The sequence below is a fragment of the Hyperolius riggenbachi genome, chromosome 1 (assembly GCF_040937935.1).
Source record: "Hyperolius riggenbachi isolate aHypRig1 chromosome 1, aHypRig1.pri, whole genome shotgun sequence".
Lineage (NCBI taxonomy): Eukaryota > Metazoa > Chordata > Amphibia > Anura > Hyperoliidae > Hyperolius > Hyperolius riggenbachi.
The window spans coordinates 622,485,002-622,500,056 of NC_090646.1; the positions used below are offsets into that span (position 1 = coordinate 622,485,002).

The 15,055-nt window shown below is 45.4% G+C and overlaps 1 protein-coding gene across 1 annotated transcript in view; it reads right to left on the reverse strand.

Annotated features, from left to right (window-relative positions):
* Positions 1 to 1,222: 1,222 nt before the first annotated feature.
* Positions 1,223 to 15,055, reverse strand: part of OXCT1 (3-oxoacid CoA-transferase 1) — a 29,253-nt gene continuing 15,420 nt past the window's right edge. Inside the window, exons 2-4 of the mRNA XM_068271813.1 lie at positions 11,935 to 12,015; positions 4,581 to 4,682; positions 1,223 to 1,415 (exon numbers count right to left, since the gene is read on the reverse strand). Coding sequence (XP_068127914.1) covers positions 1,374 to 1,415; positions 4,581 to 4,682; positions 11,935 to 12,015 — 225 coding nt within the window. The 3' untranslated portion in view covers positions 1,223 to 1,373. The remainder of the gene's footprint in view (positions 1,416 to 4,580; positions 4,683 to 11,934; positions 12,016 to 15,055) is intronic.

The window sequence follows — 15,055 nt, forward strand, 5'->3', positions numbered from 1 at the left end:
AGTGCCTTTTATACTATTATTAATTATTTTATACCATACTTGCAATTTAAAGGGACTCCGAGCAGTGCGGAAACTATGCAAAGATGCATATCATTTTGAAGCTCTCTTTCTTCTCTTTCCAACGATATATATACCGCCGCCCTACGCCTTTTAGTTTTTGCTATTTTCGTGATGGAAATCGCGGCTGCCGTGAATTCGATCACGAATATATCGAAAACTAAAAGGCGTAGGGCGGCGGTTTATGTGTTGTTGGAAAGAGGAGAAAGAGAGCTTCAAAATGGTATGCATCTTTCCATAGTTGCTTGTATAAAACAGGACGACTTTTCCCCAAAGTCGGCAGCTCCATTCAGCTGCTGACTTTGGGGAAAAGTCGTCCTGTGTAATACAAGTAACTATGGAAAGATGCATACCATTTTGAAGCTCTCTTTCTCCTCTTTCCAACGACACATAAACCGCCGCCCTACGCCTTTTAGTTTTCAATATTTTCACGATCGAAATCGCGGCTGCGATTTTTATCGTGAAAATAGCGAAAACTAAAAGGCGTAGGGTGATGGTTTATATATTGTTGGAAAGAGGAGAAAGAGCTTCAAAATGATATGCATCTTTCCATAGTTTCTTCACTGCTCGGAGTCCCTTTAATGACGTTTGAATGGAGCCAATCCATTTCAGCTGGACATGCATGTAACTGGCCCAATTCCAGACAGCATACAATTTGCATTTAATTTACATACAACCTGGCAAATTGTCCTCTCACTGATTCTTCAGAGCTAGAGTCTGTGTATATTTATTTCAATGTATTATCTGTTGAAAGTATCAACAGGATTATTACCTAAACTGCAGTAAAGTAAAACAACCACAAGATGTCACTGTGTAAAATAAATAAATAAAAAAAGTGATGATGATCTCTATGGTGTTGTAGTTTCCTGTATTCATTCTGTATTCGCTCTGTTCTAAGTAAGATTTATCTCTGCATGCTTTTCTTCAGTAAAGATTTCTAACTTGTTATTCCGGTTGCCTATCTGTGTGTACAGAACGCTCCATCATTATCCATGGTGAACAATCACATGGCTGCCAGGCAAACTGCCCAAATATGAACCACGTGGTCAGTGTTTTGGAGAGGTCCTGTCGTACAGCCATCCACATCCATTGATTTGATGAGAAAAGTAATTGATTTTACACAAGCCTTGGGACAAGCTGGCACTAGCAAGACTCAGATACACAGTTTTATGAAATGTTTTATTAAGAGTCACGGTCCTCCCCCGCCCGTCCTCTGTCATGTTAGAAAAGGAGTCCTTGATAATAAAATCAGAACACAAAGTCCATCTAAAAAAGGTTATTGCAATCATCTGTCAATTCTGAAAATTCCAAAGGTTCTAATCGCTGATCTGCTGCAGAGCCTTAAGGTCTGGTGACACCTGGCGAGAAAGAGAAAATTATACATCTGACAGACATCAAGTAACATCAACATTATTATTAACCTACAGGGCGTGATTTAGTCAGGTATAATAGGGACGGTGAATGTCATGGATATGGAAAAACAAAACTGAATTTATGTAACGCCAACTTGTAGCAAGTTAAATTTTTTTGAAACAAAATAAATTGTGGGTCTCCTATAAGTTTTGCAAATCTCTTAAAATGTACCTGAGATGAAATAAAAGGAAGAATTCCTACATACCTGGGGCTTCCTCGCTGCTGTCCTCCAACTCCTGGATCCTCTGCAATCCTCCCGGTAACTTCGGCCAGTTGGCGCAGAAGTACTGCAAACGTGCAGAACGCTCCTGGTCACGGGAACGCAATGGGGCCTGTCCGGGCATGTGCAGTAAACTCCGACTCCCAAAGTTACCGGGAGCCATAAGGGAGGATGCAGGAATCAGAGGATGGTGGCGAGGAAGCAATCAGCCTGAAGGGGGCCGGAGGCAGCCCCAGGTATGTATGAATTCCTTCTTTTAGTTCATCTCAGGTCTACTTTAAAGGGGTTCTGTGTGTGTGGGTGGGGATGCTTGAAAATAAAATCGGACACTTACCTGGGGCTTCTATCGGGCCCCTGCAGCTGTCATGTCCTGCGCCGTGCTCTTCCGATCACCTGTTCCCCGCCGCCGGTCCTGGTCTGACATTTGTCTAAGAAGACGAATAGTGGTTGCTCCCACGTGTCATCGTGAGCTTACTGCGTAGGCGCTGTACAAAGTTTTCTTGTACTACACCAGCGCAGTAAGCTCCCAATGACGCACACGACCACGGCCGCACAGCCGCGGATTAGACCGGGACCGGAGCATCGTTGGAGGATGGCGTGGGACATTACAGCTGCAGGGGGCCGATAGAAGCCCCAGGGAAGTGTCCACTTTTATTTTCAACCCCCCCCCCCCCCACACACACACACCAGAACTCCGTTAAGGCTGGGACCCACTAGAGCGTATTTGGCAGTGTTCTCGGATTGCTTTCAATCCCAAAACGCTTTTCCAATGTAAGTGGATGGCGTGGATCCCACTAGAACGATTGTGATTAGGGAAATCGCAATCTCATGACATTTTGGGAGCGTTTCTACTCTAATGTATAGGAGCAGGGAAATGGCTTCTAAAATTGCTCACAAAGCTCTACCACAAATTACTAGCGATTGCAATAGTGCTTTGTGGTGGGTTCCAGCCCTTACTGCTGCTTGTGGTCCTGAGGGCCACCTCCCATTCTTCTGTTTTACTCACAGGGTCCTGGAAGTTCAATGGGGTGGTGCATGGTAGTGTACTGGTTAAGGACTTTGCCTTTGACATGGGAGACCAGGGTTTGAAGCCTGGCTATGGTCAGTACCTACTCAGTAAGAAGTCCTTGGGCAAGACTCCCTAACACTGCAGGGTGGCCTCTTGAGCGCACCCCAGTGGCTGCAGCTCTTAAGCGCTTTGAGTCCAACAGGAGAAAAGCGCTAAACACAAGTTAGGATGCGCAACTTTATAAACTGCTAATGCCCAACAAAAGCATGTGCTCATGCATACAATGCCAAGCAGTGGCAGCTAAAGCAAATACAATTCTGGGATACATAAAAAGGAAAATAATATCACAAGAGGCTAGTATACTACTCTCTCTGTATAAATCACTTGTGAGGCCACATCTGGAGTATGGAATACAGTTTTGGGCACCACACTATAGAAAGGACATTGACCTTCTTGAACTGGTACAAAGACCAGCAACTAAATTAGTCAGGGGGATGGAAGATCTCACTTACTAAGAAAGGTTGAACAAAATGGCTTATTTAGCTTGGAAAAAAGGTGACCGAGAGGTGACCTAATTAACATGTATAAATACATCAGAGGGCAATACAAAAGCTTGGCAGATGAGCTTTTTGTCCCTAGAGTTGTTGGACGGACAAGGGGACATGATCTGCGTATGGAGGGAAAAAGTTTTTGCCATCTATTTAGAAAGGGTTCCTTCACAGTGAGAGTGGTTAAAATCTGGAACATCTTACCTCAGGCAGTAGTTTTGGCAAACTCTATATCTGCATTTAAAGAGGGCTTGGATGCTTTCCTTGCATTGAAGGGCATCCACGGCTATAATTACTAGGTAATTCCTGGTGTAGTTGATCCAGGGATTTATCTGACTGTCCTCTGGAGTCTGAATTTTTCTTTCCCCTTTTAAGGCTAATTGGCCCAGGCCTTGTAAGGTTTTTCGACTTCCCCTGGATCTACAGGGATATGTGCAGGTTCAGGATGGTGTTTTTATTCATTTATTTTTTGGGTTGGACTTCTTTTTTCAACCAAACTCACTATGTAACTACTGTATACGTATATCTTCTCCTCTTTGAGCGTGAGTAAATATAAAGCACATGTTTATGGGGCATGCGTGATTCAGATCTCGGGTATATCCAGCCCACTTCCAACATGGGCATTCGAATAGTCAAAGACACCGGAATTTCATTTCCATGTACCTTTTTACATACAAATGCAAATATTGAAAAGTACATCCAAAAGTAAACTGCAAAGCATTTTATTCTTGCAAAATGTTGGCTGTGAAAACAGGTTAAGGCCCGGTTCACACTTGTGTTACAGTGACAAACGGATTCGTGAAAACAAATCTGATCCCCCGTCGATCGGATCAGTTTTCACTCGGTTGCTTTTACCTTTCAGCTGCTTCCGTTCCATCACATCCCCCCCCCCCCCCCCCCCCCTCCAAGTGGATTTTTCTATTTAGACCGGTCCATTTCTTCATTAGTGTGAAGAAACGTTCCCGTTTTTTTCATTGCCCCCACTGCAGCTCTCTTTAGCTTCCGTTTCCATTCTGTTGAGCTCAACGGTCCAGAAAATTTGGTGCTGCAAAAAAACTTGCAGAACAGATCCGTTTGAATGGACGGATGTGACCAGATCCATAGGTTAACATTGAATCCATCCGCATCCATTAGGATCCGTCCTGGGATTGGAACATTTTTTAACCTAAGTGAGAACTGGGCCTAATGATAGCAGGAGAATGATCAACCGTTTATTTCCACAAGTTTGCGTTACCTGACACAAACATCACAATTCTACCCAACGGATTGTACAATTTCAGGGGGTAAGAATGCATTAGCGTACCCGCAAAGCATTAGAATGCCAAATACTTACTGTAAAGTCGCAGCCTGTGCATTTCTTGATGTCATCTACAGTAAGACCTTCACCAACCTCAATCAATGTCAGCCCGTTGTTCTTGTCTACATCAAAGACGGCCTATTACGCACACACATAAATAAAGCACTGGTTATTATCAGCCTGCTGGAGACCCTCAGACATATCCGCGTGCGTCTCAGACTATCTGTCCCTTCTCCCTCCATGAGCGGCATTTTGCTGCGGCCAGGCCCTGACTCAATAACAAGATAATCATCTCTGCTGGCCTGGATGACGCTGAAATGAAGGCATTAGCATGCAGAGGAGAGCCTGGCTTACCCGACGTACAGGGAAGTAATATTCACATATTACAGCTTACACAGCCCTAAGACAGACCCACCGTGAGGTCGTGCTTTCAGGAAATCTACCTAGGATTGGGAGCTAATTTAGCTCTTTAAATAGGAAAAAGAAAAACATAGGTGTTAAAGACAAGTTTATGGGTTTCAAGGGCAACTGTACTTTTAAAGTGACCTTTTCACAACTAATGGATTAAAGGGTACCTGAGGTGAGACATTTTTTGCTCTTTCTTGTTTTTTGGCACATAAATCTGCTCTCATAGGGTACCACAGCTGGAGCCAGCTCTGTCGGTCACCAGCGATCGTAACGCGCTGAAGCAAAGGCCCCAGCCCTAAAGCCCCATTCACACTGGGGATCGCTAGGCGTTTTGCTTGTACTGCATAAACCGCGTTTATGAATTCTGAGAACCGCTGGCTGCAGTGAGATCACTGCCATATACTATAAATGACACTAGCATTTTTTCAAAGCACTAGCGATCACCAGCAATTTAAAGCTCTGCTGAAATCACCCAAAACCGGAGATGAAATGACCCCAAACGTTTACCTCCAGCATTTCCTAGGCTGTGGGCTCCCAGGGCCGCTCCATTCTGTAGTCAGCCCTGGCAGTTGCTGACTGCTGCGCATGTGCGGCCCTGTTGCACGCGTCCCGTCCCTGGGAGCGTTTTGCTTCTGTGCAGTTCCAGATTTAGCAAACATGCGATGGAGCCCGACTGAGGGCCACTGGGGAATTTACAGGAGAAAATTGCAGGAGAACAGAGTGGGAGGAATGGTGATAGGGGCCTGGAGGAATCCCTAAATAAGTATAAATGCTTTGGGTTGTTTCATCTCTTTCATTCAAATAAACAAACATATACTAATAACATTTTTCAAGTAGAGATTACCTGGGGAGAACGAGAAGAGGATCACCTTAGGTAGCCTTGTTCGGGTTAGGTGTCCTTCAAAGGATAAGTGAGGTGAAACATTAAATCTATCTATACTTACCTAGGGTGTCTTCCAGCCCCCAGAAGTCATCTGTGTCCCTCGCCGCAGCATTGGTCTTCTCTGGAGTCCCACCGGCAGCCTCATTGGGGGGTCAGCAATCCTTAGAGGCTGCCAACGGGACACTGGAGAGGACCAGAGCTGCGGTGAGGGACACAAATGACTTCTAGGGGCTGGAAGAAGCCCAAGGTAAGTAAAGATGGATTTAATGTCTCGTCTCACTTATCCTTTAAAGTAAGCCTGACGTGTGCTCATGAAATGAAAAAAAAAACTAGGCTACCTAATCCGAGAGGCAGAGCGGATCAGGTAGCCGCCAAAACCGTCGCTCCTGTGGGCGGAACTGGCCCACTTTCATGAGTTCTGGGTCACAAAGCTGGAAAGAGAGATTGATTCTACCTCTCCCAGTGTGCAGGGAGGGGTGGGAGCAGCAGGGGGCGTGGCCAGGGAGAGAGAGCAGGGCAGCTCTGTAAACCCTACAGGAACACCCCTGGCGGGCGTATTGACCACGGATTCCGTCTCCCATGTTCACTCTTGAGATAGCGACGCTAATTTCGGGAGTGGGTGGGAGATGGGGGGATGGTTGGTTAGAGAGCGGCAGCAGGAGGACACAGAGGCATGTCAGGAGGCAGAGAACATCCTCTATGTCTCATCCCCCCCCCCCCCCCCACACACACACACACAAACTGCCTCTGGTTCTCTTTAGGCATTAGGAGAATCTAAGGAATATATGGGAGGACTATATAGGCAGAAGAGCCAGTGGATGAAACCATTGCATAGATCGGCTTTAAATTATAACGTAAAGAGGAACTATCCTTTCAGTTGGGAGCAGCATTAGTATACAAGTCTGAATGTTGGTGGAGTCCATGCAATGGCAGCATACACTGTGTCTATGTGACATCCACACTAAAGAAGACAATATTGATTTAATTATGGAGCGGTCCTACATGGCACTGAGACAGATAAGAATCACAATTTACTGCGTGCTTCTTGTCACGGCCATTCTCCAGCCTGTGTCACCCTAGGACAATTGCCACATTTATCTGTACAGCCAGCAGATGCACAACGCATCCAACCATACCAGCATGATTGATTATATACCAATGCTGTATGTGGCACTTCCTGGGGATTCGCTCATCATTTTCCAATCCTAAGCTGCATTTATTTTCAGACTGTCCTAATGAGTGACTGCAAGGTAAGATATATAACTACACCCTATAGATCAATTATATACCCATCAAAAGTCTTTCGAAGGAACCTGCTGAGAAAGCAATGCCTCTGCCAATTGTTTTTACAGATGTTGATCATGCCATTAGTGGCGTAGCAATAGGGGGTGCAGAGGTTGCAACCGCACTGGGGCCCTTGAACCAGTGGGGCCCCTGAACCAGTGGGGCCCTCCCTCAACTGTATTAGCTCTCTATTCGTGCTATGCTGGTAATAATCACTTCACTAGATGCTTTGAACAGTAGTAATCATTAACAAGCTGTTCCGCATCCCCTTCTTGCACCCCTGATACTGTAGTTGCCATTGGCAGATTTTGGTTCGCCGTATCAGTGGTTATGTATAGATTGCTTGGGGGGCCCCAATGTAAAACTTGCACTGGGGACCACAGCTCCTTTGCTATATCACTGCATGCTATGGCTTAACTAGATGATGAACCAGTGACCAGAAACATGCAGATTGGTTTAGTCCACATGGCTAGTGTACTATGTGGCAAAGCAGTATTACTATCTGTAGTAGTACAATAGATTAATCCATGTGATCTGTAGCAAAGCTGAAGGATGAGCACCCTGGCTAAAGCCTTGTACACAGGTATGAGGCATGTCTCTTGGTGGGTATTGGGACTCCATTCCTTTGGGCGACATAGCAGGGCTGAGGCTGTACAGTTCTGTAGCTATGTGGGGGTGGAGCTGAGGGAGGAACGTGGGAGTGACATCATGCAGTGGGCGAGGTGAGAGGGGAGAACAATGCTCTTGGCTGGAGCTTAAAAAAATCGATCCTCCAGGCTGAGGCGTCGGAGGGCATCTGTTGGAGGGCACCAGGGCCGGATTTACCATAAGGCACTGTAGGCTTGTGCCTATAGGTGCCTGATGATGGAAAGGAGGCTCACTCCCCTTCCCAAGTGCCTCCCTCCTTCCTTATGCATAACCCTGATGAGACTCTCAGCAAGCATTCCACTGACAAAATCTCCCTTCAGTCAGGGGCACCTCTAGTTGCTTAACACTGAGGTTCCTCCAGCTACCTAATACGTAGGGCACCTCTAGCTACTTAATATTGAGGGTACTTCTGGGTACCTAATACTAAGGGACTCCTGTAGCTACCTATGACGGGCAAGGGAAGTAAGGGAGAAGAGACAGCTGGGCCAGCCAGCACACTTGCGGTGCAGTTCGGTGGGGGTTTGTTGGGTCATGGAGGGCGATGTCTAGGGTGCCAGGACATCTGTGCCTATAGGTGAGGTAAATTCTGGCCTGGAGGGCACGCTATATCCTGGGCAGAGACAGTTGTTATCGGCAGCAGAGTTTCATCTTGGCCTAAAAGTGGGAAGAGGGTGGCTGGATGGTGTAATGGTTAAGGGCTCTGCCTCTGACACAGGAGACCTGGGTTTGAATCTCGGCTCTGCCTGTTCAGTAAGCCAGCTCCTATTCAGTAGGAGACCCTAGGCAAGTCTCTCTAACACGGCTACTGCCTATAGAGCGCGTTCTAATGGCTGCAGCTCTGGTGCTTTGAGTCCGCCAGGAGAAAGGCGCGATATATATGTTATTTGTCTTTGTCTTTAACTCCCTAAGCTGCCTTTAAAAGCCGTTTCCTGTGGGCTTATTTATACTTCTGGAAGATGGTAACCAGGTGTCCTTGGAGGACCCGTCACTGTCCTCTTTGAACACTGGTAAAGTAGGGTGGAATACTGCTACACTCCACACAGGGAAACATTCGGCCGATATCTCCCCTAGTGTAAAATGTGCCCCCCCCCCTCCCTGCCATGTGCAGTTACCTCCTACCATCCGCGGCTGTCTCCGCACTGCTTCCAGATTTGTGCCCCATGTGGTTGCCCGCGATTTGCATTCTAGCAGGGCGGAAGTGTGTCTCACACATTAGGGCACCAGGGGGTACGTGTACATTGGGGGGACAGCGGCTGGGTTGCAACGTCATGAGGCCAATTCCCAAAAGATTTCATGTTGAAACTGATCAGGAATCGGCCTGCGGTTTATGGCGCCCAACTCATCTCTCTCCGATCAGGGAGAGATCTGTCTCTTGGTCGATCTGCCCATACATCGGCTCATGCAGTGTTCTCCCCAGAAATTTTTTCCAGCTGGGTGGCATGAAAAAGTAGCCGGGTGGGGCGAGATGAAAGAATGCAGGGCGGGTGTTTCTAAGGCCCAATTCTGCTTACAGCAGAGGTGGAGTTGAGCTGATGACAGCCGGGTGCTCACCAAAACTTGCCGGGTGGAGCACCCGGGTAAAAGAGCCTGGGGAGAACACTGTGATGTATGGGTACCTTTAGCCATACACTGGCTGATAGCGACCTGATCTGGCAAACAATCAACCGGGAAGCAACGAATAATGAACCGCTGCGCTTCACTCAATTTCCGTCAGATTTCACAAGAAACCAGACAGAGAAGCAAACTTCCTCCCCCACTAGCGCAGTGCTGCTCAATGTGGTCCAAACACAACAGATTAGCATGCATGGAATGTACATAAAACCTGACAAAACAGTAAACAAACCATTCACAGATTCTCCATCTAAAAACCACACAGAGCTAGGTAGCTTCTAATTATAAAAAGACAACTGTTGTTCCAACCCACTGAACATTTTCAAAATGACAAAGCTGATCATTCAGACATGAATCGTGGCATCAAATTAAGTTGTTTAACTACTGGCAGCTGCCATAAGGCAAAAGCAGCTCTACCCTCCGACCTGGCAGCCTGTGGCTCAGTCCTGATAGGTGAGTATGGAGAGCATCGGGTGTTAGGGAGCAGAGGGTGAGCTAGGATTGGGTTAGTGTAAAGCAAGGAACACAATTGCTGGAATTGGGCAAGGAACATATTTGAAAAGAGAAACAGAAGCACTCCCATAGTGCATTAACTTATTTTAATTCAAATATTGTACTTACATGGATGTTGCTTTAAACAGAATCTGTATTGTTAAAATCGCACAAAAGTAAACATACCAGTGTGTTAGGGGACATCTCCTATTACCCTCTGTCACAATTTCGTCGCTCCCCGCCGCATTAAAAGTGGTTAAAAACAGTTTTAAAAAGTTTGTTTATAAACAAACAAAATGGCCACCAAAACAGGAAGTAGGTTGATGTACAGTATGTCCACACATAGAAAATACATCCATACACAAGCAGGCTGTATACAGCTTTCCTTTTGAATCTCAAGAGATCATTTGTGTGTTTCTTTCCCCCTGCATCTCTCATGCACTGAAGTTTCAGGCTGCTCTTTTCTTCCTGCAAACAGCTTTGCCCTTGTCTGTAATTCCTCAGTATGTGAAAGCCCAGCCAGCTCAGAGGACAATTTATCCAGCTTGTAAAAGATAAGAGAGAAGCTGCCCTAATCTAAATAATACACAGGCAGTGTGCATAGAGGCGCCTGGAAGGGGGAGTTCATAGCAGAGCCACAACACTGAAGAACTTGGCAGCCTTCCAGACACAGGCCGACAAGTCTGGCAGGGGAAAGATACATTCATTTATTACAGAGACTGTGATAGCAGAAAGTGCTGCAGTAAGCCAGAACACATTAGAATAGCTTTTGGAACTTGTAGGATGATCAAAAACAGGATGCAATTTTTGTTACAGAGTCTCTTTAAAAACGTGTGTATGTGGCCGCCCACGATCTCTCCTCTTTCCCACGCTCTGGCCAGGACCTGGGACCGCTATATTACACTTCCGCGATGTCCGTGCAGTAAAGCACGAATGAAATAAACAACTGCATCTATCTTCCTTCTCCTAAAAATGACTTTTTAAGATATTCCAAAGTTTAAATCTACTTTTTAAGTTGTAACTGTTTTATTGTTTTTGCTCAATGACACATTCATTGAAGTATGCCAGAGCTAAAAATCTATGAACGATTGACCCTTTTTATCTCTTTCCTGCTCTCAGAACCCATTTTCTGCAAGTAAAGTGTTTTATAGTTGGAATTTCTTATCAGTGAGGGTGACACTGTAGTCACCTCCTGCCCGAGTCAGGACTGAGTCAGCCACTTACATACCTGATATTTAACTCTTTCAGTCAGAGAAAGAAAAAAAAAGGAACACAGCATAGTTATGTGTGCTTGGCACGGTACATACCCATGTCTATCTCATCATGTCACCTCGGGTATCCTTTAAAGTGAATGTGTACCAGTTTAAAAATAAAAAAGTCAGATCCTCACCTAAGGAGAGGGAAGGCTCGGTCCTAATGAGCCTTCCCTCTCCTCTCCCGGTGCCCGGTCCCGCGCAGGATCCCCAATGTGGCAGTATTCGACCAGTTCGGTCAAATACTGCCACTTCCGCATGCCTTCGGGAGCTTTCGGAAGCCTTCGGGAGCACTCGGGCTCCCGAGGACGGGCCGCTCCATAGTACGCATGCGCGAGCGCCCTCTATGACGCACTCGCGCGTACGTAGTATGGAGCGGCCCGTCTTCGGAAGCCCGAGTGCTCCCGAAGACCTCCAAAGTCCCTGCGGCGGCGGACGTGAACGGCGGAGCCAGCGCAGCACCGAGGGCACCGGGAGAGGAGAGGGAAGGCTCATTAGGACCCAGCCTTCCCTCTCCTTAGGTGAGTATCTGACTTTTTTATTTTTAAACTGGTACCCATTGGCTTTAAGGCAGGAGGGAGGAGATTAGGGAAAGATCAGGGCACTAGGCTGGTAGACTGGGGGTAGAGTCAGACCAAATCTGGAGCAACAAGGGATAATTTCAAGTTATAGGGGTTACTCCTTTAACCCCTGTGTCCTCCCCCCGATTAAGTAAGCCCAGCAACAGTGAAGATGAAGGCCGGCGTATGCATAAGCAACACATTTAGATGTAAATGCCTATTAGTGGAAGCAGTAACTATTGCACATTTACCTTCTCTGTGATGATGCGATCCACACACTGTATACCGGTAAGCGGCAAGCTGCATTGATCCAGAATCTTGTGTACTCCTCCCTGTAAACACAAAGCCTGGCATTATTATTTGTGAAACAGCTCGTAAAAGTGAAATATTCCAAAACACCATCGTTATTTTGCTGTATTATTTCTCCTTCACCCAATAAATCCATCACTTGGCCTGAGGGCTTAATACAGTATATGCATGATATTGATATGAAACTCCTGAAGCAAACTGACCTCCAGATTCAGAATACATTTATTGTGTCTCTAAAGCCCCATACCCATCGCTCAACAGCGGTCTTTTATGAAGCACAATTATCAAACAACGAATGTTGTGAAACAAGTCGAAAGAACCAAAAAAAAGTTGCCTGCTATTGTTCACACAACTGCTAAGATGTCAATCCAACAGTTGGATTGACTTCTTATCAAGTTTATCAGATGTGTGAACAATAGCAGACACATTCTTTGGTTGTTGTAACTTGTTTCACAACAAAAGTTGTTTGATAATTGTGCTGCATACAAGACCGCTGTTGAGCGTGTATATGGGGATTAAAGTAAACCAAAGACGAAGCACCCTCATGTATTTTACCATATAGATCAGTGGGAACATTAGAGAAAACACCTACCCTGCTCTCTGTTTCATTCTGCACTGTACAGCTTGTTTCTAATCAGCCCTGATAAAATCACCGACTGAGCAATCAGCCTGGCTTTGCTACAATGACTCAGCTATAATGATTCCTGAGCAGAGCCAGCAAGGGGCAGACTTGGACTGGAAAAGACATGAGAGAACACAGACTGAGCTATAAATATTCCTCAGCAAAGCCAGACTGAATGCTCAGTCAGGGATTTTATCAGGGCTGGTTAGAAGCAAGCTGCGCAGTGCAGAATGAAACAGAAAGAAAGGTAGGCATTTTCTCTAATGTTCCCACTGATATATATGGTAAAATACATGAGGGTGCTTCGTCTCTGGTTCCCTTTAAGTAACTGCAGCTTTACAGAGGTAACAGGAAATCTACAGGCAGCCCTCTGCTACAGAAGTAACTGCAGCTTTACAGAGGTAACAGGAAATTTACAGGCAGATCTCTGCTACAGAAGTAACTGCAGCTTTACAGATGTAACAGGAAATCTACAGGCAGCCCTCTGCTACAGAAGTAACAGGAAATCTACAGGCAGATCTCAGCTACAGAAGTAACTGCAGCTTTATAAACGTAACAGGAAATCTACAGGCAGATCTCTGCTACAGAAGTAACTGCAGCTTTACAGAGGTAACAGGAAATCTACAGGCAGATCTCTGCTACAGAAGTAACTGCAGCTTTACAGAGGTAACAGGAAATCTACAGGCAGAGCTCTGCTACAGAAGTAACTGCAGCTTTACAGAGGTAACAGGAAATCTACAGGCAGCCCTCTGCTACAGAAGTAACTGCAGCTTTAACAGACGTAACAGGAAATCTACAGGCAGATCTCAGCTACAGAAGTAACTGCAGCTTTACAGAGGTAACAGGAAATCTACAGGCAGCCCTCTGCTACAGAAGTAACTGCAGCTTTAACAGACGTAACAGGAAATCTACAGGCAGGTCTCAGCTCCAGAAGTAACTGAAGCTTTACAGAGGTAACAGGAAATCTACAGGCAGATCTCAGCTACAGAAGTAACTGCAGCTTTACAGACGTAACAGGAAATCTACAGGCAGATCTCAGCTACAGAAGTAACTGCAGCTTTACAGAGGTAACAGGAAATCTACAGGCAGATCTCTGCTACAGAAGTAAGGGCTGGTGCACACCAAAACCCGCTAGCAGATCCGCAAAATGCTAGCAGATTTTTAAACGCTTTTTTTTATTTTTCTATGGCGTTTTGCTAGCGTTTTGCGGATTGCTGCTGCGGTTTTCAGTATAGTAGATTTCATATATTGTTACAGTAAAGCTGTTACTAAACAGCTTCTGTAACAAAACCGCCTGCAAAACCGCTCTGAACAGGCGTTTTTCAGAGCGGTTTGCGTTTTTCCTAAACTTAACATTGAGGCAGAAACGCATCCGAAATCCAAAAAATGCCTCACCCAGGCATTTTTCGTTTCTGCAAAACGCCTGCCGCTCTGGTGTGCACCACCCCATTGAGATACATTGACCAAGCAGATCCGCAGCCGCAAGCGGATCTGAAAACGCCCAAAAAGCCGCTCGGTGTGCACCAGCCCTAACTGCAGCTTTATAGACGTAACAGGAAATCTACAGGCAGATCTCTGCTACAGAAGTAACTGCAGCTTTATAGACGTAACAGGAAATCTACAGGCAGATCTCTGCTACAGAAGTAACTGCAGCTTTATAGACGTAACAGGAAATCTACAGGCAGATCTCTGCTACAGAAGGCAAATGTAACTACAGAATCAGGCTGTACAGCACAACCTTCCTAATTATCATATTAATAATTACTTTGGAACTGAACTTTTTAAATTGAAAAAAAAAAACTATTTTGTAGCTCTACTTGCAACAGTTGTTGGAATTGTAGTGAAAATAACATAATGAATAAAATTGCTCATTTTTTTTTTTTTTTACAATATTCATTTATAGATTATTTAGTCAGCGGTTGCCCATTGTAAAATCTTTCCTCTCCCTGATTTACATTCTGAAATGTATTACTGGTGCTTCTGACAGGTGATCTGTATGGAATGTTCCTTTATATATTTTTCAATGCGTTTGTATGCTTTTTTTTAAAAATGTTTTCTGATGCATTTCCACCTCTTGTTGATTTCCTAGTGATTTGCATAAAACACAGTATAAAAACGCAAGCAAAACACATATGCGAACTGCAAATGCTTTAAAATGCACGCTAAATGCAAGAAAAACGTATGCGCAGGGAAAAAACGCAAATGCACAAAAAAATGCACTAAAAACGCACAGGACAGAAAACGTGCCCTTTCCGGCACCGACACGGGTGCACCCAGCCTCACACTTGATTAATCCACTCAGCAGCTGAACCCTGAGAGAAGAGGAAGCACGCTGTACTGCAGTGACAAGCACATTGGATTGTGCAGCAGGTGTTCTCTCCACCATTGTGCTTCTATACACTTTGTATATCTACTTCTCATCCAAATTAAATTTAAAGGAA